This window comes from Cygnus atratus, chromosome 2, assembly GCF_013377495.2.
Source record: "Cygnus atratus isolate AKBS03 ecotype Queensland, Australia chromosome 2, CAtr_DNAZoo_HiC_assembly, whole genome shotgun sequence".
NCBI lineage: Eukaryota > Metazoa > Chordata > Aves > Anseriformes > Anatidae > Cygnus > Cygnus atratus.
This window is the reverse complement of record NC_066363.1, coordinates 149,403,649-149,426,795: the sequence shown is the minus strand read 5'-3', so window position 1 is coordinate 149,426,795 and position 23,147 is coordinate 149,403,649. Positions and strand designations below refer to the sequence as shown.

The 23,147-nt window shown below is 45.3% G+C and overlaps 1 protein-coding gene across 1 annotated transcript; it reads left to right on the top strand.

The window, feature by feature from the left end:
* The first annotated feature begins 332 nt into the window (after nucleotides 1-332).
* On the top strand, nucleotides 333-23,147 carry LOC118252693 (uncharacterized). Its single transcript, XM_050708787.1, has 5 exons — nucleotides 333-578; nucleotides 16,503-16,644; nucleotides 17,056-17,194; nucleotides 21,419-21,479; nucleotides 22,753-23,147. The coding sequence occupies exons 2-5, from the start codon at nucleotides 16,616-16,618 to the stop codon at nucleotides 23,145-23,147; spliced, it is 624 nt and encodes a 207-aa protein (XP_050564744.1). The 5' UTR covers nucleotides 333-578; nucleotides 16,503-16,615.

Below are 23,147 nucleotides of genomic sequence, written 5' to 3'. Positions count from 1 at the left end.
CACAGGGCCAAGAGGCCTGAGAGGAGCTGAGACTGGAAGCACAGGAAGCCTTCTCCATGAGGCATTAGAGATACTCATGCAGCCACACTGATTAATACTGCCTCTCCCAAAATGAAATATGCCATCTCAAGGTCAGTGTGAATGAAAAGCCACACCAGAGTAAAACTCTCAGCTTGTTCAGACTGAAAGAAGGAAAAAAGGAATGCAGAGCAGAGGAAAGCAAGTGGTAATAGCAGTAGAGATTACAGAGGATCTTAATAAGGATTACTGCCTGTCATGATGTAGTAAAGAGGATAGCTTTTTCTCTCACTTTTCCTGTTATAATTCCTTCTGAAGAATAGCATAATTCTGCAGAAGGGCAGTGAACAATGAGCTGATCTCAATTCAGGAATAAGTTCCCAGTACAGATGGCAGCAGATGGAAGAAAGTTCAAATACCTCTGCAGGAAAATTGGACAAAGAGTATATGAACTACAGCAGTTGCCTCAAATCGGGGCCTCTAAGGGTTATAGCTGGCCTTCAAGGCAAATGGAAGACAAATAATGTACTGACAAAGGAAGGAAAGGACTAATACCACAGGTGAGGATTTGGATGTGTTTTTGCCTCTAGACTTCTGGCAGGGACATTCTTAATGGTCTGTGGGGGTAAGGTATTTTGCAGGAAGTCCAAGTAATTGCTTGCCGGAGATTTGTTTCTATGAGCGCTGTGGTTTCACTACACCTCTATAGATCAGGCCCCATCATGTTTCTGAGTGACACCAGCTCACGGCACTGTCTAAATGTAGTGGTTATTATTAGCACCCATGCACTGTGGACGTACAAGCTTTAACCACTCAGGCTCAGCCTTTGGGAAGAAACAGCTTGTGTTTAGCTGTGTACATTTGCAATGATTCATGAGATTGTCTGCAATCTCTGTAAAAATAGTACTTACGCAATTCAGGAGCTACTATTGAAATCCTGACATTATTGGGTCTTCCCCTCTTAGTCACACTCATTTCGATTAATTTCCATGCCACCGAGAGAACTTCATACAGAAAAGGCATAAACCTGAAAGAGGAACTGGGGGAGTTAGGAAATGCAGCGAAAGGGGATGATCATTTCTTTGCAATTGTGATGAGGAAAGATTGCAGCTGTTATTCCCTCTGTAGAAGTGAAATGTGCAAACTCAACGAAAAAATGGAGACAAATCTGTAAGGGCCGTTTTTTTTTTTCTTTTGTATTTTGCCGAGCTGTTTTTCTTTACTTTTAAACTGGGCAGCTAAGACATGGCTGGAGGGTAGGAATGGTTTTCCACCCTTTTTATACCAGTGTCCTATTCTTTCTCCATTTCCATCTGGGCCCAGCTCTACAGTATTTACTGTACCTGCAGCCTAGTATGTGTCAGCTCTGCAGCACCCCGCTGAGGACCATCTGAGGGATGGCTCAGAGCACACATAAGCACATGGGGTTTAGCCCTTCTACACCTAAACAGCCTCCCAGAACTGTGGTTCGTATATAGGACTCATTTCCCCCACACCTAGGGAGATTTCCTGGCCCAGGCCCTACACCTCCACCACACAAGCCCAAATGCAGTGAAGAGACCTGTGGGTCTGGATAGGGACTAGGACATCTTTCAGTGTTCACAGCTACCCTTAAAAGAACTTTCAGGTAGAATCTGTAGGGTCAAATGATGAGCTCCTTTTCTGTGCTGGCAAAGAAGCTACCACTGCTTCCAGACCTGTTGAACCCATAGGAGTTGTTTGGTCCAGGCTGCTCCCTAATGTAATGAAGACATGGGGTAATCCACAGGCTGTCCCTGGGCCATAGAATAGGGGCAGCATTGTCACAGGAACTGCGTGGGTTCCTCTTCACTCCTGCGTTACCTTCAACCTGTGCTGTTACACATCCATGGAGTTACACGGGAGTCTCAGCACTCCAGGTGGGATCAGATTTGTAACTGGTTTCAAGTCATCTGAAATTCAGATGAAATTAGCAGAGCTCTGTGCAATTGGCACACTATGAAACAAGGCTTTTGGACTGCATTCTCTCAAAGTGCTCCTTCCCTTGGAAAGGAGGAGAATATCAACAATTACACGTGCTGGAGCACCAGACAAAGGCCTTCAGAAAGTTCTTACCATAAAGTTTGTCATGTATAACCAAAAAAAAAAAATAAAAATAAAAAAAAAGCTTCATAGAAATCAGGCCTGAAGGAAAACTGCTCAACTTGGTATTCACAGCAAAGCAGGTATGCAAAATGGGATTGAAAAACAACTGGAAGTAGCTGGGGTGACTTGTACAATAGTATGTGGTACATAAGCTGAATTTGGGTCCCTCCATAGTACACCTCCACAGGTGACAATGATCTAACATCTGCTTGCATCTCACTGCACTCCTGCTGAGGCTACAAATCATTTCTTTGCTTTCTTACTCTGGGATTCTTCCTAATCTACCATCCTGGCATGGAAATGCGATTTCAAATTTCAAGGTGCTTAACACAAACAGAAGCAATGTTGGCTTCCTACTTGGTTAAACAAAACTTGTAGCTCACTGGGCCAACAGTTAGTCTCTTCAGGGCTACATGGTACAGGATGCAAAGAGACACATAGACTTTGTAGAATACAAAGATCATAACAACCAGGCATGTTTCCTCAGCACTCTGGAAGCTCTTCACCCATAACCTTGAGATACTTGTTAGGCCTCCAGGTGTTATGAAAAAGAGCACTCAGACAGCTGCAGTCAGGGCAGAGCATGGAATTGGAATACATATAAAGAGACACAGGGCCATCTCATCGTCTTGGGCAACTTTTACATAAGCAGTGTTTCAAAACAATGTACAAAATTAGATGACAGTCTCCCAGAGTGTGTGATCAGGCGGTGTAAAAAGAATAGCCTATGGATCTCAGGAACCTGTCTGAAGCAGTGAGCAAGAGCAGAGAGAATTCAAGTGTGAAAGAGGTAGGCAGGTCATGGAAAAAGGCTCTTTTCTAGTGTTCTGTGACCTTTCTAGCAATGTGATAGAATGGACTGGTGTAATCTAGCTCCAAAACTCATATTTGCTTGTTCTCTGCAGAACATAGAAAGGAGTTGTAGCAGGTCAACGCTCTTCACAGTCTGTGTCTCCTGATACTGAAAAAAAGAGATGTTCTTCAGAGAGATGTCCCTTATACCCATTCAGTCCGATCTCTAAGCCAACAGAGGTGGTGATTTGCATATAGACAGCTTTCCACTGGAGCAAAGAGCAGTCTTCAGAAGGTTATTAAAGATCCATGTTTTCTGTAGCCAGCCAGCACTCAATGCAATGGAGCCATACAGGTACAACCATTCAGAGGTCATGTTTTTTCTGTCCAAATTCCAGCTGGAATTCTACAAGCAAGCTGCCCAGTCTGATTAATTCTTAAAAAAAAAAAAAAAAAAAAAAAAAAAAAAGACTCGGGATTGCAGAAGAAAAAAGAGAAGATGAAGAAGAACAGGAAAGATGACAGGGAGGGATACAGACTAAGATTAAGAAACAACCAAGCAGTTTAATGTGAAAATGCTGCCACATATGAGACAAAGTGAGAAAGGAAAGTATAAACCTTGCTTGTGCCCCACTTGCTTCCCAACATAACAGCCTGGCCGAGCTCTCTCTTTTGCAGAGTACAACCATAGACACTTAGTTTATGGCATTAAAAAAGACCAGAAGGATCTAGAAGAAATCAAAACCTGGAGTGTCTGTAGTGTAAAACACTGGGTTTTCTCTAAAAGCAGAGAAGCTTAGGTAAGAAGCATGAATTCCCTGAGGCATCTATAGCCCTGGATGCAGTGCCAAGTGCTTCCTTTTCACTCTATTCCCAAGAGTTCCCACTAATTCGGCACTCAGAAATAAGCCAGGAATTTCTGTCTGGTTTGAGTCCTTGTTGCATGAGCTTCTTGCTTCAAAACTCATTGTCAGAAAGCTTTCTCCTGAAATCCATCCTCACATTCCTTTTCCCTAACTGCCTGCTGTCCTCCTGTGCTGCACACTTCCTTTGGACGAGGGGGACCTAAAGCTGTGTGTGCCCACCTACCATGTTAGCTTTCCCTTAAAGCTGGAATCATCGTTCTCACCAAGTAATACGGGCTTGGGGAGCTTGGGATAATGGCAAAGAGAGATGAGGTGTTCATGGCGCAGCAGTGAGCCGTACCACTGGGAATCACATAGTACTGGAGGGCCCTAATGAAATACATTGGCACCAGTATAAACCATTGTCTCTCTGATTACAAAATGGCTGTGTTGAAATGACTACCAGGCCCTGCTAAAACACCAAGCTCTTATATACCACTTGTCAGCCATCGTTTTCAAAGCACTTTCAGAGGGTGGGAAATGATTTATGCAAGGTCACTGAATAGAAGTAAAATTAAACCCCTCTGTGCCTGAGTCATCTGCCAGCATCCTAACCACTGAGATACTCCAGGAAACCCTGGTGTCTTTGTCCTATTAGACATCTACAGGGCAGGGTATAGCAGCGGCAGCAGCAATAGCTATACAGCTGGGATTTGCTTAGACAGAGTTATCAGGACAATTTTAAGTGGGGCAGTGCTGAAGCACTACGTGTGAGAAATCTCTCTTTGCAAAGGCAGCAGAGTAATGCAAGTCATGGCATATATTTTTCTCAGGAATCTATGGGAGAAAGGTGACCAGGAAGTCCACACAAATATCACATTTACATTTAAAGTCATCAAAGCAGGAAACAAACAATCTGTGGAATAGAAGAAATCACTGTAGACTCTACAGTTCCGAGTGGTTAATGATCTCTCCATGACCTTTTGGTTTTACACCTCATCTTTTATTTAAACTATCTATTTAGAGACACAGGGCTGGGTATGAAGCACGTGCCCGGATCCCTTTTCTTACAGTATTTCAAGATTAAAGTGTGAGGTTTTGTTAAGGAAGCTAGAGGGAGTGGAGCTTGACTCTAAGCAGTTTTACAGAGCTAAGCAGGGAGCCTGCCCAGCAAGGCATGAAGGAGACCCGGGGAGAAGACTCCAGCCTTTGCCTCGCCCAGTAGCATCAGATTAGCCACCTCATCACTCAGCTTTCAGTACTTTGCTAAACTGGGAAAACGGTTACCTCAGCTCCCTGCACTGTCAATAAAAAGAGGTAATAACTCTGAATTACTGCCTAAATTCGGGGTCTATAAAAAACAGGGCAACATGGCCTGTAGGAACACCTGACAGCTAAAGGTGGGTGCCTGGCCTCGTTCCCTCTATGTCTAAGGTCACCCCTTTCTAATCCCTCCATTTGTTTGACAGGATTGGGAACCTTAAAATAACTCTTATGATATCAAAAAGCATTCCCTTAGAGGAATACAATGAAGGATTGATTTGGCAATGATTTTAAAAACCAGCCAGCAAACTTTGAGTCAATGTGCACAGTTTTCAGAAGTGGGGAGCACCGGAAAGATCTCTTTAATCTGCAGGCTATTTGCACACCATGTCACTTGGAAGGAGCCAGAAACCCAGGCTGAGGACATCACTTTGAGCGTCTCCTTGAGAAAAGGCTTGGCCCAGCATTCTAGCACGCTCAGTTCCCACTGCACAGCCGGTGCTGAAGTGCTGTGTGTCACTCCCTCTGTTCGCTGGAGCCATGAACTCATCCCATTCAGTCTTCTGAGAACTGTTTTGCCATTAAAAATGTAAATAATAGTAGCTAAAAAACTAACTCATAAAAAGCTTTGAAGTTTGCTTACAAACAAAATACCTTCATAAACTCTCCCAATTCTGTTTGTGCTAAAATATTGACTTTTCAGGGAGGTAAATATTTCTCCATTGCTCATTGCATAGAAACTTATTCCTGCTGTTTATTCATATGCCAAGGCCAGTAAGTACTGCTGCAGTGTATATAATCCTGGTTTACAGGCTGCTGTACAGTTCCCAGCCTGTTCCCCAGGAAACTGGCCAGTGAAAATATTTTCATTAACTTCAGGGAGAGACAGGTTTTATTTGCCTGCTTGCAGTGCTACTCTGTACCTTAAAGTGTGCTTAAGAGGCTGTTGTGGTCTTTAGAAAGACTCCTTTTGCAAGCAGATTGTTGCTTTCTCTTGTCCTGTGGCTGGTCTACAGTGCCTTGCACATGCCCCTCTACAAAGTTTGAATCATTTGTTTTTCTGGGGTAACAATCAATTGCAGGTGATATTTGTGGCTGAGTCACGTCTAGCAAGGGCAATAGGTAATGCCTATTTGCGTACGTGTAAGCCATATCCCTTCTTGGGGCTGTGCCATTTGACTACAGCCGGTGATAATTCTGTCCATCCTCCTCTCCCTTACATCTCATTTAGGTTTTATTTTGCATGTTCTATTTGCAGAACAAGGGAGTTCTCTCATTCTATTACTTATTTATTTATTTATTCCTGTGATTGTATCTCAGAGTAACCTGACAAACACTGGACAAGCTCATGTAAAGTGCACCTATCTATGCAGAGGAGTAACTGCTATCTACCCTAGGAGACAAGAAAATATTTCCCTGGAAAAAAGAAAAATAAACCAATCTGTTCTATTTCCCTAACAAAGTTACCTCCATATCCTCCAAAGCACCCCATTTATGTCCAGCCTCCCAAACATGCTCCCGGGAAAAGAAGCTAGGGAAAGAATAAGTGACACCACAGCATTGAACTCAGGCCGTTGCCAAGCATGGGGAAGATGGACCAAATCTGTCCCTCTGCAGTGAAAATCCACTTCTCAAACAGAAGATCAGTGGGGCCTGAGGTCACAACCTTATTACAAGAATGAGGAAAAGCTCCTGCAGCAGAGAAGCTTATGTATCTGTTTGAGGCACACAGGGAAGAGAGCTACACAGCCACGTAACTGCTAACCTCACGTGACAGAAGGCACGTGCCTACTGTGTGCAGGCTTAGCAGCATGGAAGTATGGCTAGATCTTCCTTGGTCAAGCCCTTCCTCTTCCCTATCCTGCCTTCAGCACATCTACAGCTGGAGAAAGGGGGAAAAACAACCTAAAGAAGTGGTAGGGCTTACCTAAAGATATATCTAAAGATATATTCCAGATCAGTAGTGGAGGTATGACTTGAATCAGCCTTCTGGCAGCCATGGTAATGTTCTACACACAAAGATTTTCTTGTCTTGCTTTTTTTTCCTTCTTCTTTTTGCCTTTTCTCAGTTACTCATCCCTTCTCTAATCCCCATCCTCACCATTTTCACAGTCATTTTACCATCTCTTACAGCCCCAGAAGGTGTTTCTGATAATTCTCTTTACCTAGTCCAGCAAGAGGACTTGGGAAAGGTGAGCCAGATGGACTGTAGTGAACTAGTCTCATTTAATACAGACACCTGCCCAATCCTGCCTGATCTCCTGACAGACAGCAAAACAAATCCAGAGGTAGCTCTTGTCTTGATGCAGTAGCAGAGGTGGTGCAGGCAGATGGGATGAAAATAAGGAGATCCATACTTTAATCCTCTAATTTTTCAGACCACAGTCAGGAAACAAATCCCCTGAAGATCCCACATGTCAATTTCCACTTCCCCACACAGTGACACACTTTTATATAGCGATAGACCTCATGGTCACCAACAAGGAAGGACTGGTCCGGGATGTGAAGGTCAGGAGAAATCTTGGCTTTCTTGACCATGAGATGGTGGAGTGCAGGATCCTGAAACGTAGGAGCAGAGCAAAAAGTGGGATCACAACCTGGACTTCAGGGTACATCAATATTGGAAGGAAGACTAAGGAAAATATGTACCCAAAGCTCAATGGGTTAGGGGACCTGGTGAAAAGGATATGGAAAGGCCAAGGTACTTGATGTCTTCTTTACCTCAGTCTTTATTGGTAAGACCTGCAATCAAGAATCCCACAGCTCTGAGACTGGAGGGGAAGTCTGGAGCACAGGTTTACTGTTGATTGGTGAGGTCCAGGTTAGGGAATTTAAACAAAGTGAACATATGCAAGTTTATGGGCCTGATGGGATGCACCCTTGTGTGCTGAGGGAGCTGGCCAATGTCAGTGTCATCTCACTCTAGATTACATCTGAAAGGTTGTGGCAATTGTAGAGGTTCCTGAGGACTGCAAGATAGTAAGTGTTGATACTATCTTCAGGAAGGGCAAGAAGGAGGAACTGGGAAATGACAGACTACTGAGATTCACCTCAGTCCCTGGTAAACTGATGGAGCAAACGGTCCCAGAAACCATTTCCAAATATCTGAATGGCAAGAAGGTAACTGGGAGTAGACAGCATGGATTTATGAAGGGAAAATTGTATTAACCAACAAAACAGCCTTCTACAATAAGATGACTGGCTTTGTGGATGAAGGGAGAGCAGTGGATGTTGTTTATCTTGACTTTAGCAAGGCTTTCAGCATTGTCTCCCACAACATCCTCATAGACAAACTGATGAAGTACAGAGCAGATAACTGGATAGTGAGGTGAACTGAAAACTGACTACATTGTCAGGCTTAAAGGTTTGTGATCAGTAGCACAAACCCAGCTGGAGGGCAGTCACTAGTGGTGCACTTCAGCGGTTGACACTGGGGCCAATACTCTAAGATTTTCATTGATGACCCAGATGACGGAAAACGTCATTGCAAGTTGGTCCTTCCCATCTGTTCAGCCCTGGTGAAGCACATCTGGAGTGCTGTGTCCAGTGCTGGGTGCATTTGCCGTACCGGAATGAATCTATTGAAAGGCCACAAAGATGATTGAGGGACTGGACCACTTGTCTTATAAGAAAAGACTGAGAGAACTGCAACTGTTCAGCCTGGAGAAGAGAAGGCTCAGGGACATCTTATCCCTGTTAATAAATACCTGATGGGGGGCTTTAAGAAGATGGAGCCAGTCTCTTCTCAGTGGCACACAGGGACAGGACAAGATGTGAAGGAGAAAAGAAATGAAATACAGGAAATTTTATTTAAACGTAAAAACAAACAAACAAACAAACAAAAACTTTGTAAATCATGGTTTGTCAAATCCTGGAAGAGATTTCCCAGAGAGCTTGTACAGTCTCCATCCCTGGGGATATTCAAAACTTGACTGGATGGGCCCTAAGCAACCTTATCTAGGTGCTTCCACTTTGAGCAGCCGGTTGGGCTGGGCCATCGCAAGAAGTCCCTTCCAACCTCAGCCATGTGATACTGTGATTCAGGGTTGCCTAAAGCATGCTGTCCCACACCCCAGGAAAACTGGTAGGATCTCTAAAGATGATCCTTCTTGTTTCAAAACAATAGCCTTCTTTTAAAAGAATAAGCTGTACCTGTGTAATTCCTGATGCATATGTGCATCTTGTCCTGCAAGCTCTACCGTAACAATTGATTCTAGTGTTTCATTGTCTTTCATCATTAGATTTTTTTTTTCCCAGTGACTAATCTGAATCTTTCCTGATGAAATTTAAGCCACTGTTTTTGTTTTCCATAGTGCATCCTACATTTCCAAAAGACTAAATAGTCTTTCTGTGTTTGCAGAATGCTGTTGTGTTCCCTGTCAGTCTTCTCTCTAAGCTGACTGCAATTTCTTCAGTCTCAGCATGACAAAGTAATTCTTTTCAGATGGCTGATCTTTCCTATTTCCCCCTTCTGGGCTCTCCCCAGTTGGCCCATATCTTTACTGAAGGTGCCCCAGACTCAATATAATACCACAGCCAATGCCTCACTAATGATAAGTGGAGCAGAAGGATGACTTCATCCATCTTGCAAGCTACATTCCTTTTACCAGAACCCAATACAGTGTTTGCTTCTTTTGCAATCCAATGACACAGCTGATTCATGTTCAGCATGTGATCTACTATAACCCTACAGTCTTCTCAAAAGAGAACTGAAGGTTAAAAAATTGTTCCACGTCCAAAATTGGTCTTGTCACTCTATTTCTGCTCACATGTAGCATTTTGCACCTGCACCACTAAACTCTTCCTTTTTCATCTCATTTCTGCAATTTGTCCCAAACATTTTGAATTCTGACCATGGCCTCCTGAATATGTGCAGCTTTGTCATTACCCAAATCATTATAGAAGAGTATGACCCAGGGCAGACCCTTTCAGAACTCCACTGGCTACAGTTTTTCATATTGATAGTGATTAATTCATGGTTAAACTAATAGAATATTTTCTGAGGACAAGCTAGGAAACAAGCTATCTACAACATCAGTAATTTATTCTAGAGCATATTTGCTTGTCATATGGGACTATGTCAAGACAAAAGTTGAGATGGAAACTCTCCCTATTCCCTAAACCTTTTACCCTACTATAAAAGGAAAGATCGATTTTACGTGAGTTGCTTTTAACAACTCCATGTTGACTGCTGCCCATCTCTTGTGCTCGCAGGTGGTTTGTTTGATATTTGTTCCAGAGTTTTTCCAGGATTTGGAAAGTGGTCATGGTTCCATCTCTTCCCTCTCCACACCTATAATCCTCATTTTAAACATTTATCTGATTTTAATGTTGCCAAAAGGATGGCTACTTCATGGGAGAGACTAGAGAGAAAAAAGATGTGTCAAAGATGCAGATGGATCAAAGCTTCAGATCGGAACCTCAGTACTGACCAGGTTTCTGAGACTCTTGTCCCAGCTCCAAGTGTCTGACGCATGAGTTATCCCTTCCTGTTTTGATTAGGACAGAGGGCATTGACCTACTAATGTATGGGTAAATTTGAATAACACCTTCAAAATGCCTACCTCTAAATGTCAGCACTTGGGGAATAATGTCTGACTAGCAGAAATTGATGGCTCCTGTGCCAAAACATGGAAAAACTGATAATTTAATATGCAGGTATCTTAGATTTCCAGTACTGGAGAGTAATTGGCTTCAGAATAATATATCTATATCCTGGCATTTTGTTATGAACTTTCTCCTGATTACCGCTCTGCTTTTGCTTTTTTTTTTTTTTTTGAGATAAACTGGTACATTTTATCATGGGTCTCATTTATCAGATGTAATTTTAAAAGCAAATCGTGCATGCTCTTGCAGAGTACATGTACTTCCAGGCCAGACTGCCTTGAGCAGTCAAATCAAATCAAATCGCTCCAGGCTATGTGCTGTGAAGGATATAATCAGTCCCAGAAAAGGGCAAAATCTCCCACTAAACCTTTCCCCTCTCTCACCTTTCCCCTGACTGGCAGGTTTTCCCTCCACTATTACACTTGCTGGCTCCCTGACAGGCTTTATTTTCCAGCAGCCTGACTGTCACCGGCCCCTGTTTTCCCAGAGATAACATTTCTGTACGTCAATGCCCACTATCTAGCTGTGTCACATTTAGCTTTAATCCTTTCTTAGACTTTTGTGTGAGGCCTTTGCAGTCAGTACCTGTTGCAATGGGGGTCTTGTAACATTTGCTTGCAAACTTAGTTAGGCAACCTGATAGTGTTTGATGGAAGTATCTTGAGTAAACAGCTTGTTATGTACATGGCCACTTGCTCAAGAGGTTGAACGTTGCATTACTCATTTACACATGGGATGTTTTGAAAATAAAACCCAAAACACTGCCTTCTTATCAGATAGTGTTTAACTCATTCATGTTTGCGAAGGATGATTCTGGAATTCCCTTTCTATAGTTCCTTTCCTCTTATGACTGTTTATAAAAGGTGACCGAGCTTATGACTACCTCAGGGAGGTAGCTGTAATTAATCAAAGCACAATTTAGGTATTTACATCCCGCCTATCTGAAATCTCTCTCTAGTTTCAATTGAACGAGGCTTTCCTTTCCACTTCCTAGCCTAAATTGTTGCTCTGGAATGTTAAATATTTGCCTCAGATCACTCCAAAGCTGGCTGTACTTCAGCAGGAGATAAAGTGACCTCTGGGAACTATTTGTGACATTTTCAAGAGGTTTTGAGATCCTACAAGGAGGGAGGAAAGGCTCTATATACAGAATAAGATTTTGTCCATGATAAATCAGCATTATATTCATTTTGCAAACAGATAAACTGAATCAGAAAACCCTCAACCTTGTCTGCCCACTTAAGATAGAGCCAACTGCAACTGCAGAACACTTTCAAGAATTTGACACTAACACCACGGTTCCCAATAAAAGGGGTCAAAAGCCCAACTAGAGTGTCTGCAGCTACATGCAGGGTCATGAGTCTGACAGAAACTTACTGTAATCCAGGATTTAACCCAGTCCTGGGGCTATGCTGAATGACCAACACGGCAGGAAAGAGTTTGAGGAATGTGGTCTCCAAGTAATCAGACTGATGAAGGGAAAACATGCTAAATCACATCCAGTTCCATTTAAAATCTCCCTTGCTATTAACCTAATGTAGGTTAAAGAACATTAGGTAATTTAATAAGCTGAAGAAATCTGAAAAAAAGTATTTTGCTTAGAGAAAGAAATCCTATTATGATTCTTAATGAAAAATATAAGGTGGGTTTTTTTGCTTTGCTTTGTTTTGTTGTGTTTTGTTTTAAGAGAGCTAATTAACGCTATCTAAATTATCACTTTAAATCACCTGCTTCCATGATCATAGTGCTGTGGACCAGGCCTCCAGCAGCCAGAACTGATGATGCTCCAATAGCTGCAGGCCTTCATTTTTGACCATTTGTGTTTTTTCCTTCTGGACTCTCAACGATTCCACTTTCTAGCTTGGCAGTTTTCTCTGAAGAAAAATGTTGAGCCTGTTTTCTTTACTTTCACATCCATTTGGCCAGCCACAATAAGCCACAAATTTCAAAAACTGCCATAAAGATAAAACAAACAAACAAAAAAACCCAACCCAAACCACCATGGAAATAGCCAAGTCAACTGCTCCTATTGAATTCTACCAGCCTTACATAGACCCCTGGGGCTAGGTTTTCAAGTGCTTATTACACTCAATTACTGCTTCTGTTTTAAAAGAGGGTGCGTATTGGGTGCTGAGCACCCACCCTCTTTTAAAGATCTGGCTTTCAAAATTAATCCAAGCAACAATTGTGCAATCCTAATTACCTGCTTATACACACTTAACTAAGTGGTCCAACCAAAGGCTATGCCTATACAGTAAAATAAATGTGCTTGGGACCATTTCTGGCCCTGAGGCCAGCTGGCATGGAGCACCATGTCCGTACAGTTAAATTCCCTTATCCATCAAAACAAGGTAGCCATATCCAACCTGCCCACTGTAAGCTGAACAACCTGTGTTGACTCCCAAACAACCATGCCTGGGAATTGTTTGGGAGCCTACTAGTTAACACTGGCCAGAACTGCACAATGGAACATTTTAAGTACTAAATAGCATGGATGATTGTGTATAGGGCCCAGGAATGCATGCTGCTTAATATACTAATATGGACATAGTCTGAGAGTCAATTATGACCTGAAATCTTTCTGTTAGATTGTATTTTTTTTTATTATTCAGAACAAAAATAAATGTCTCACTGTAAAACCAGTGAAAGGTCTCTATGCCTCTCTATGGACCTCATTCACTTTTGGCTCAGCTGCTAGAAAATATGTATTTATAGGCATGTTGTTAGTATTTACATTGCAGTATCGCCAAGGCATGCCAGTCAAGGACAGGCATCCCTTGCAAATGTAAAACAAGATGTGTCTGCTTCAAAGGGTTTGGGAGATAAGCGTTCTAGCAACTCCAGCATCAACATCTACAGGACTGACTGCTTTGGCTGCTGCAGATAGATGGGAGCTCTCTCTGCCCATGCTAATCCCAGGATTGGACGTGTGGGAAGCGTGGTGTTGAGAGATTCATTCAGGCTGGCGGGGAGCCAGGTCGAGTCCAGATACAGTCTAGACAAATCAGGCCGTAGCTGCCAAGAGCTGGGGCTTGGGAGCTCGTGGACAACATCATGTAAATACAGCCTGACTTCTCCAACCTGGAGCTAGCCAGATCTTTGCTGCACCTCGTTCCACACCATGGATGTGCCCTTCGCTCCATGCCGGTGTCCTCTGAGCATGCTGCCCCCAGCCAGCATGGCTGGGACATGTCCACGTTGGAGCGGCACAGGTATCTGTTTCGGAGTTTGCCAGAGCTCAACCCAGGCTGCACAACTCACCCGTGGAGCTCCCCCAGCTATTTCTGTGCCATTGGAAGCCTTGTGGGTCTGACCACCACATGAAGATGTGTGTCTGGGAGAGCCCTTGGTTAATGCTGGCTGAATCAGTGAGTGAAGAGCATTCAGCAGCACAAACTTAATTAATCTTGAAGCTGTTGGCATCAACCAGATTGAGTTGTCCTTGATCCACAAGTGAATCAGCATGATATTTTGCCATAGGCATCAGAATTATTTTTATATTGCAAAACATATTTCATACAAAAAATAAGAGAGAGTCTTTGCCCTTTATCATGCCCTTTGAAAATTATTGAAATTTTTCTCAGTGATGAGAAAAAGCAGCACCAAGCAATCTGGAAAAATTACACAGCATGGTCGTAGCAAAAACAGAGCCTCCTGCTCCAGCATGCTCACCACTCAACACCGCAGCCATAGCCAGTGCTCATCTATTCGTGGTCTCACAAGGTGCTTGTTACATCCCCTGCATTTATTCATAGGTTCTGCTCCTGCAAAACTTCTGATCTCAGCTGTGGAGCCCACATCCACCTAAGCCCCCTCCTGTGTCCTGTGGTGCTGTGACTGTCACCTCTGAGGCAGTTTGTCCCCCAGTCTCCCCTCGAGTCTCTGCATCCCACTGCTTTTTCACAAGGAAAAGATGTTTCATCTCTCCTGAGCTCAGCACTGAGCCTCTTGATGTCCTCCTCTACTGCCAAGGTGTTTTTCGGGAGGTCTGAACCCAGATGAGGACTGCCAGCTCTGCCCCCTTGGCACAGCTGCACTGTCATCTCCAAGGCTTCTGCTGATGATGAGCATCGTGTGCTTGGTAACATCAGCTGGTGAACCCAGGGTTACAGTATCTGAGAAGGACGGATTTTGAGTTTGCTCATTACTCCTTCTAATTCCAGTGCTGCCAAAGTCACTCAGAGTAATTAGGGTTATTTGGAAATAGGGAAGTGTCCTACCAGGTGGGGTGTCTGTGTACCAGGTGGAAACAGAAAAGCCACTGTTCCAGAACTCCCCTGGCACTCCAGTGCTCTTGAAACTTTGGTTTAGCTTCTGCTAGAGGAAATAAACGGTAGTCAGGACCCCCTGCGTGCTCTCACAGGGAACAATCTCCTTCAGGAGCCAACATCAAGAGACATGCTTTGATCCCATTGAAATTCTAGTTTCAGGTATAGTGCGGTGCTGATGGCTGTGGTGTGATGCTTCCAGGAAGGGGTGATTCCCCCTGAAATTTGTACTTGAGCGTAGGGAGGAGGACTTGCCATCTTTCTGTGAAGTGTAGCTCATGAGCATGCATCCAACAGCAGCACCACGGAGCCAGCAGTGAGGTGAAGCCTTGCTTATCTCAACCAAGAACTGCGAGCCCATCCCCTGCATAGGAAGAAATTATGTAGTTTCTGGGAGAATGGGTAACTTCTGCCTGGCCCTCTTAGAGGACGTCCAGAGGCAGGTGGGCTCTGAAACTACCCAGATCCACCAGGAAGGCAGATGGGGTTTCTTGGATGTCCCAGGGGTGTAAGAGTGGTGGCAGCCCCAGCACCTCCGCGTCAGGAAAGGGAGCACACGGTGGTGGCATCAAGGTGGCATCTGCAGCTTCATCCCAGCACAAGCAGGTAAAGGAGGGGGGTCTCTAACCCTGTCCTGAAGAAACAAGTCGTGGCTATTTTTTTCCATCGTGCATCAGTGCTTTTGTCTGCAGGCTGGCTGGCACTGTGGGTGATTTTGAGATAACCAGGAACAATATGGCTTTCCTCACCCACGGGTGTGGTGAATGAACAAACGGGGTATTGGGACACCTTGGCAAGTGCCCTGCTCCTTGGCATGGGACTGGCAAGGCCTTCTTGCCCTGCCCACCCCACCTGGGTGTCTCCACGGAGGCGTCTCTGCTGACCAGGGGAAGTCTCACCCTGCATCACGATGCTGCAGCTACACCCAGCCCCTGAGGGTCTCCAGGAGGATCTCCCAGCCTGGCCACGTCTTTGGTTGTTACCCTGCCTGTGCTCCTGGCATTCGATGATGGGACTTAGGTGGGTGCATGCTGAGGTCTCCAAAAAAGAGCCAGTTATCACAAGATGGTTGGGGATTCAATCCTGTTGAGGAGGTGAGATGTGCTGGGATGGCAGGAGGTAGCAGTGGGATGAGCCAGCTGCGTACCTGTATGTATTGCAGTCACACAGCTGGAGGGCTTAGACTTTCTGCAGATGTTCCCGAGTTTGTGTAATTACAGCCCAGAGAGGGTTGTTCCTACCAAAAACAAGCTCCAGAACACATGGTTACAGCGCTGCAGCCATGCAGGGCTTCCCGGCTGTGTTGCCGACTCCATGCCACGGTGGGTGCCAAGCTTCAGCTCCCTGTCCCTAGGGACCCCTGCTCCAAGAGGGAACTTCTGTCCATCCACACCCTGCTGCTGCTCCTGCCACTGTCCCCAGGAGGTCACAGCGGTGGGGTGACCGTCCCAGCCTCGAGGGACCTGCCTCTTGTAGGGGTGGGAAATGGCCACGGAGGCCAGCCCTTCCTGGAGCATCCCCAGTGCCTCGCTTTTTGCCCTGTTTTGTTAATTAATCACAGAATTCTATTTTTTTTTCATGAAAGGAAGGCCAGAATGGGTCCAGCTGTCGGTTATTCCTGGTCTCTGTGCTGTTGATCATAGGGGAGATGTCATAGCTGGCAGCTGTCCCGCGTCAAGCAGAAGCACTGCAGAGGAAATGAAATTAATCTTACCAGTTTCCAAAAGGTAATAAAATATTTGCAAACTAGTTGCTTTACCTCATTTCACTCTTCCTTTTCGTATAAAGACCGTTTTGCCCTCACCTTCAGGGTAAGGCTCTACCAGCAGCCCCAGCTGCTGCTGAAGGGGTCCTGGCAACTCCAAGACACCAGGTTTTGGCTGTGCCAGCTCTGGAAGCAAATATGAATGCACATTATAAAGGTTTCCTTACTTGGCTCATTCCTACATCTGTGTTCAACTCTAAGGTACCCTGAATAGCGAATAGTGAAGTTGTCAGGAGACAAGGCAAAATGAAATTGTAAACTACAAGGAAACACTGGGTGAGCATACAGGAGCATGCTTCTTCAGTCTTCTATCAAAGTGGAGTGCTGTTCGGTAATGGTTTTAGTTTCTTTCTTTCTTTGTTTGTTTTATGAGGTGCCGCTCCAGTTACGTGATGGTGGAAGCTGATGCTTCTGCTGGGAAGGGAGGAAAGAGCCAGTGCCGGCCAGCGGGAGGAGTTCTGGGCTCTGCTGATGTCAATGGCTGCTCCCTGCATGGAAAAGATGCAACATGTGTAAGATAAGTGAGTCAGCCTGGGTCAGGCCCCGAGCCAGCGACTGCTGAGCTCTCTTCCCAGCTCCGCTACTGATTTGCTTGATGGCCTTGGTGGGTTCGTCAGGCCAGAAATACAGTGCTGCGTGTGCAGCCTGCCCCGTAAGACAGCAGCTGATTTCTCATTGTCCATTATTTCTCACAGCTTCCTGAAATGTCAGCCCATCTCTGTTACCTCCCTGCTTTTCCACCTGCTTAATGGAGGTAATTGTGCAGATGCATCCCAGCGCTATGCAAACAGACCAGACAGACCTTGCCAAGGCACATGTGCAACACTGGGCTCTCGAACCCTTCAGTGTGGGAAGGAGATGTGTGAGCTGCTCAGACTGCAGCTACAGAAACGCTGAGCTCCATGTGGCTCCCTTTATCCCGTCCAACATCTCTATTTCCCCGTCAGTAACTACATTTTCATGTCTGTCACTCAGCCAACTTTTAATCCAGGTGGTGTGTGCCCTATTCATCCTGTACAATGTGAGCTCATTAATCAAGCTGTCATGTGGTGGAGAAAGCCAAGAGCACTGTGTCAACCCGATCTCTAATCTTGTCTGGAAAAAAAAAAAAAAAAAAAAAAAAAGACAACAGGTTTCTTTGACAAGACTTACCTTCCACGAAACACTGCTGATTCGCACTGGTTTTATTTTTAGCCTCTATTTCCTTGTTGTCGGAGGCCTGAAGTAACTTTTGGTGAGTCTGTCGAGGGATGCTGTCCCACTAACCAGCCTATTGCTCCCCAGAGTGTCCCTTTGACGCTTGTGATGTCCCAGAGCTGCCCTGGCAGTCTCCCATGCCTTTGGAATTTCCCCAGCTTTGTAAATATAAAACTTCACCAAGCATTTTAGCTGGCTCCTTTAAGACGCAGAGATAGCCGGGCCAGATGATGTGAAAAATGTTTAATTTTAGCAGATGCTGCCTCACATCCTCCTTTGTTCCAGATGGTAAATGCTCTGCTCCATCCGCAACATCATATGGGATGAATATCTCGCTCCTTTCCAAAGGCAGAGCAGAAATAGCTATTAAACTTTTCTGCCTTTTTTTGCACCACTGTTTATGATTTTACCATCTGCATTCAGCAATTGGTCTATACTGCCATGGGGATGGTTTGGGAGAGGATGCAGCATTGTTCCTAACAGGATTTTTGGAATGTTTTCTGCATTTCTTTAGCTCCGCTGGCTGCTGAGAGTTTATTAATCCTTTGGTTTCCTTTTATCAATCCCTTACATTGTTTTAGCTTGTAATTTATAATCATTGCCATTCTATTTCCTATTTTTTTTCCTTCTTTATACATCATTTCTTCATGTTATATTGCTCTTTCTACATCTCTTTTTAAATGGGCTGTTTCTTACCCAACAGAGCTATTTTCCGTCTCCATGAGATCATGGATTTTTGAACATCCAGCAGAATATTCTTGGATAATTTCCAGTTTTCATTAACACTTCTCATTTTACATTTATGTTTCCAGTCAACTATGCCAGCAACTGCTTTAAATATGTGCGTGCAGGCACACACACACATAAACACAGTGCAACCTTGAAAACCCAGACACAAGGGGACCACAAAAAAAAAAAATAATGGTCGTGTTAGCAGTAATTTGTATGAAGTGGGAACACCAAAGAACAGAATTGGCAATGCGTTGACCCTGAAGCGAGAGAGTGCATTTAGCCCACCCTCTGTATGGTGAGCAGGCCTTCAGTCATGTCATTACTAAAAAAAGTCGGTGATCTTTGCCTCCAGGATGGTGCTCTCTGCTGCTCCGCAGAGGTCTCGGTTCCATCAGTCACAGTGAAGTAATGTGATGTACCAGCCTGTGTCTCCAAGAAGTGACGAAGTTTGTCAGCGTGTGCTCGGGCTTCTGACAATGATACATGTTCTGCAGGTCTGCTGACTTCAGCAAGGGCACCAGCATCACTTGGATTCTCTCCTGCAGAAGCTACAGCGAGAAATTTGACCACAAGGTCACAAGGGCTTAGCTTGCCTCCTGGCTACTAAAGTTACACTGGCAGAGACCCAATCTCCAGTGCAATCTCTTCCTCTCCTACCAGGCCATACATTTGTCTATGGCTTAGCTGTTCCACCACCACCACAAGCTTTGCCCAATCCTCCACCTCCAAGATACCATCTTCCTGGACAAGCCCAGGTGGCTGAAGCAGCCAAAGCCATTGATGAAGCGCTAGATTGTCCAGCACCACAGAGAAGGAGATCCTCCTCCCCACAAAGGGCACCAATAACCTTCCTCACATGGGTTTTAGCTTCGACCTTATGTGCGTTTCTGGATGCAGAGATGTATAAGTGTTTATGATCACAGATATATGTGCGTGCACTACATGCATAGGCTGATAATTAGTGCTCTAATCTACTTGCACGAGATAAATCTAATTTGATTATGATCTGCGGTACAAAAGCTACTTCTACTTTTCAGACAGAGTGATTAGTCCTTCCATTTCTGTCAGAAGAAGGCTCTCTTTAAGAGTTACCCAGGGCTGTGTGAAGCTTAAGAAATAAGACCGTTTGTGTTTTTTTTAACTCCAGGGAGCTGCAGTTGGCTAGACAAAGTGACCAAATGATTTGAATTCAGTGCGCTGAATTAAAATCCTGGTGGGGTTTCCCCCTCTGAGCTATGAAGAGGTGACTAGAGGACTGAATGCCCTGTTCGCTTGTGCAGCTAGGTGGTCTTTTCACAGCCGCCCATCAGTATCTCATTTCCAGTTTTATTAAGTAGAACTTCACTCCATAAATCACATCTCATTACTTGCAGCACCAGAAGGAAGACATTTCCTGCTGGTACTGGGCACTAATGCTGTGCAGGCTTTCAGGGCTTGGCAGCACTACAATCCTGGTGCAGAAGCACGGAGATCCCAGGTTTTCCAGGGGCTCGCTCCAGGATCTCTACAACCCACCTTATCAGAAAGCACGAGCTGGTGTGTATTCTGTCAGATTTGTTCAAATCAAGAAGGCAGGATGAGTTATATCAGTAGGAGAGGACAGCAGACAGTCTCCTCTGATGTGCAGGTTATGCTCTCGTCTCATTGCCCAGGGCAGCTAGGTGCAGTCAGGGGTGAGTTTCTGTGTGCTTTTTGGGTTGAACATTTACCTGTGCCTAACATCTGTGTGACAGTAGCTGCTGTGTTCCCCAGTACAGTGTCCCAAACAGCCTGCTCAATGGTACTGTAAACAGTTGCTTTGTCTTTTGTCTTTATTAGTCCCCCAGGAGATAATATTGCCTTTGCTTTTGACCCTGTGCTCTTGCTGGTACAGCTGTCTTCCTGCCAGAGCACGTATTAGTTCCTGAGCTCAGGGTGCGCACAATGTGTTTTGTTATGTGTTGACACAGACACACACATGCTGCTTCACCCGCATGACGTGGCTCTCTCCGAGAGCTGAGAGCTCCCTTCCAAGCGGCCATGGGGGTTTCACGGGATCCAGAACATTACAGGATGGCTGCCTGCGTGTCAGAGACAGTTTTGGAGGGACACTGGGGACTGAGCAGGAAAAGAAATAAAAGGAAAAAAAAAAAAAAAAAAAAGGTGATTTACAGGTCTAAACAAGGTGGCATCAGTGATCGTGAGATTGTCCATGCCAAAGGATGGACTTGGCACAACTAAGGTGCCCATCCTGTGAACATGAGGGTGTCCCACTGCTCCCAGTCCTGCTCCAAGCCCCAGGTTGTGGTGGCACAGCCCCTGCGCTCCACTATCTTCGGTTTTGTCAGTCCTGGTGCAGGCAGGCCCAGGCAAGCGGCTCCTGGCACCACATCAACCCTGTGCTGCAGGAGAGACTGCCAGCAAGGTGTCCTCGCCTTCGTCTGGCTCCATGAACGGGCACACTGCCCTTCGCCATGAGGGGATGGGGTGGGCGGCAGGCAGCAGGTATGGAAAGAGAAACCCAGCGCTCGCAGGGGGCAAACGTCGGCTTCAGCCGGGGAGCCTGGCTGCATACAAAGTAGCTCAAAAGGTTATCCTAGGTAAAAGGAGGCAAACAAAGCAAACTTGTGGGCTTGTTTCCGTGGATACTTGCCTGGAAGTAGAGGCATCCTTTAGAAGTCTTCATAGCCTCAGTGCCACAGATTGTTATGAATCACTTGGGACAAATATATCCTCAAAGCAACAATGACTTTTTAGTCCATTGTAAGTAGCTCATGTGTTGATGTTTTAGAGAATAACATTGCTTAATGTGTTTATACTTTCTGCAGGATGACGCAACCACGTCTCTGTACAAGGTAACCAGCTCTTGTGGAAAGACCCAGATGGCAGGTAAGGCACTAGCAGCACAATGATCCAAAGTATCCTGTTGTCCTCTGTGCAGGGCTTTCCTGGTGGCTCTTCGGACGTGTACTCGTGTACTCTTCTCCCTGGTACTTTCTTTACCCCAGCAGAAATGCACAAGGCACCCGTTTATAGCCCGTTCCAATTTTGCCTGCCTTAGGGGCAAAACTTTTTTTCAGAACCTCCAAAAAATGTAGTAAACTCCCTTATGTGTGTTTATGTAGCCTTTCATCAAAGACTATAGAAAGAGGCCATGTGGTCTTGTGGCTAGATCAAAGCTAGAAAGCTCCTGAGATCTAATCTGGGCTGAGCCAGTGACTCACTGGGTGGTTTTGGCAAATCACATGATCCCACTTTGCTTAAGCCTCTCCAGCTGAAAAAAGCAGGCAAGAAAGACGTGCTGAATCCAACCTGAGCTTTCCAGCACGGATGTGTTTACAGGAAAGAACCTAAACTGACCTACCGCACGTTTGGGCTAGGGTTAATGCTCCGCAGCAAAGACGCCAGGCTCTCAGTAGTGCCTATTGACTTTGGACCTGTGGCTCCTTCCTTGCATTCGCAGTTCTCAAACAATCTCAACACAGGCAGGATTATCTCAACAAAAGGTTGCAAAGACGCGTGAATCCTTGGGATATCACGCTGCTTTTCCCTCCGCTCTCTAACCCAGCCTCGAGTAGCGGGTGTCTTATGTTGCCCACTTTTCGCACCATGCTTTCCCATTGCTCCTTTTCCATGACTTGGTTACTTGCCATTTCTCTCAGGACGCAGCGTGTGAGTGCACAGGCAATTACCGTAATGCATGCGGTGGCATTTTTGCTTTGCACGGGCCTGCAGCCCGTAATGCTGCTCCCAGGCTACCTCCGATGGGAAAAGCCCAGCTCGGCAGCTGCTGATCCCAATCTCCAGCTAGTATTTATCCAACAATTCCTCCTGGAGAGATTCTCCAGTGGCAAATAATTTCCCTCACGTGTTTTCCCCTTACACCTGTTTTGAGGCTGAGAACATTTAGGAAGGCAATCCTGATCCTAATCTATATTGTAATCCTTTCAGCCGAGCATGGGGAGCAGTGAGCAATCTGTTTGCCTGACAGTTGTAATATTTGGAGAATGACGGTGCGCCTGGAGTTACGCTGCTGCGCGGAGATGGTGTTGAGTCACAGAAGGGGTGGGAGGGGGGGAAGTAAAAGGCTAAAAGTAAAAGGTTTCCAACGTGAATCTGAGATTTTCACTATTACTGAAACCCTCTTGTTCTCCGCTCACAGTTGCAAGCCCAGTGAGTGAGTCAAAAGGCGCTGTTTGGCTTGGCGAGGCGACCCCAATGCCAGCAGCACCAGCCCCTTTGCTGCTGTCCCCGAGCTCAGCAGGTCTGGAAGCAGAGCTGCAAGTGCTCCTCAAGGCAAGGGGCAGTGGGAACAAAGGAGACAAAGGCTTGGAAGCACAAATGATGACTCAAAGCACTGGCAGGTCCCAAGGCACACACCACCACCACCAGTGCTTCCAGCACCAAAAACGTGGCACAGTGCTGAGGCAACACGTCCTGTGCCTCTTAAACCGCCGTGGACTGGCTTTGCTTCTGAAATCACAGTTTCCCCTCATTTTCGCTAGGGAAAGCATGGCTGGAGAATCTGGAAGGGTGTCTCAAAGCTGGAAGTGCTGA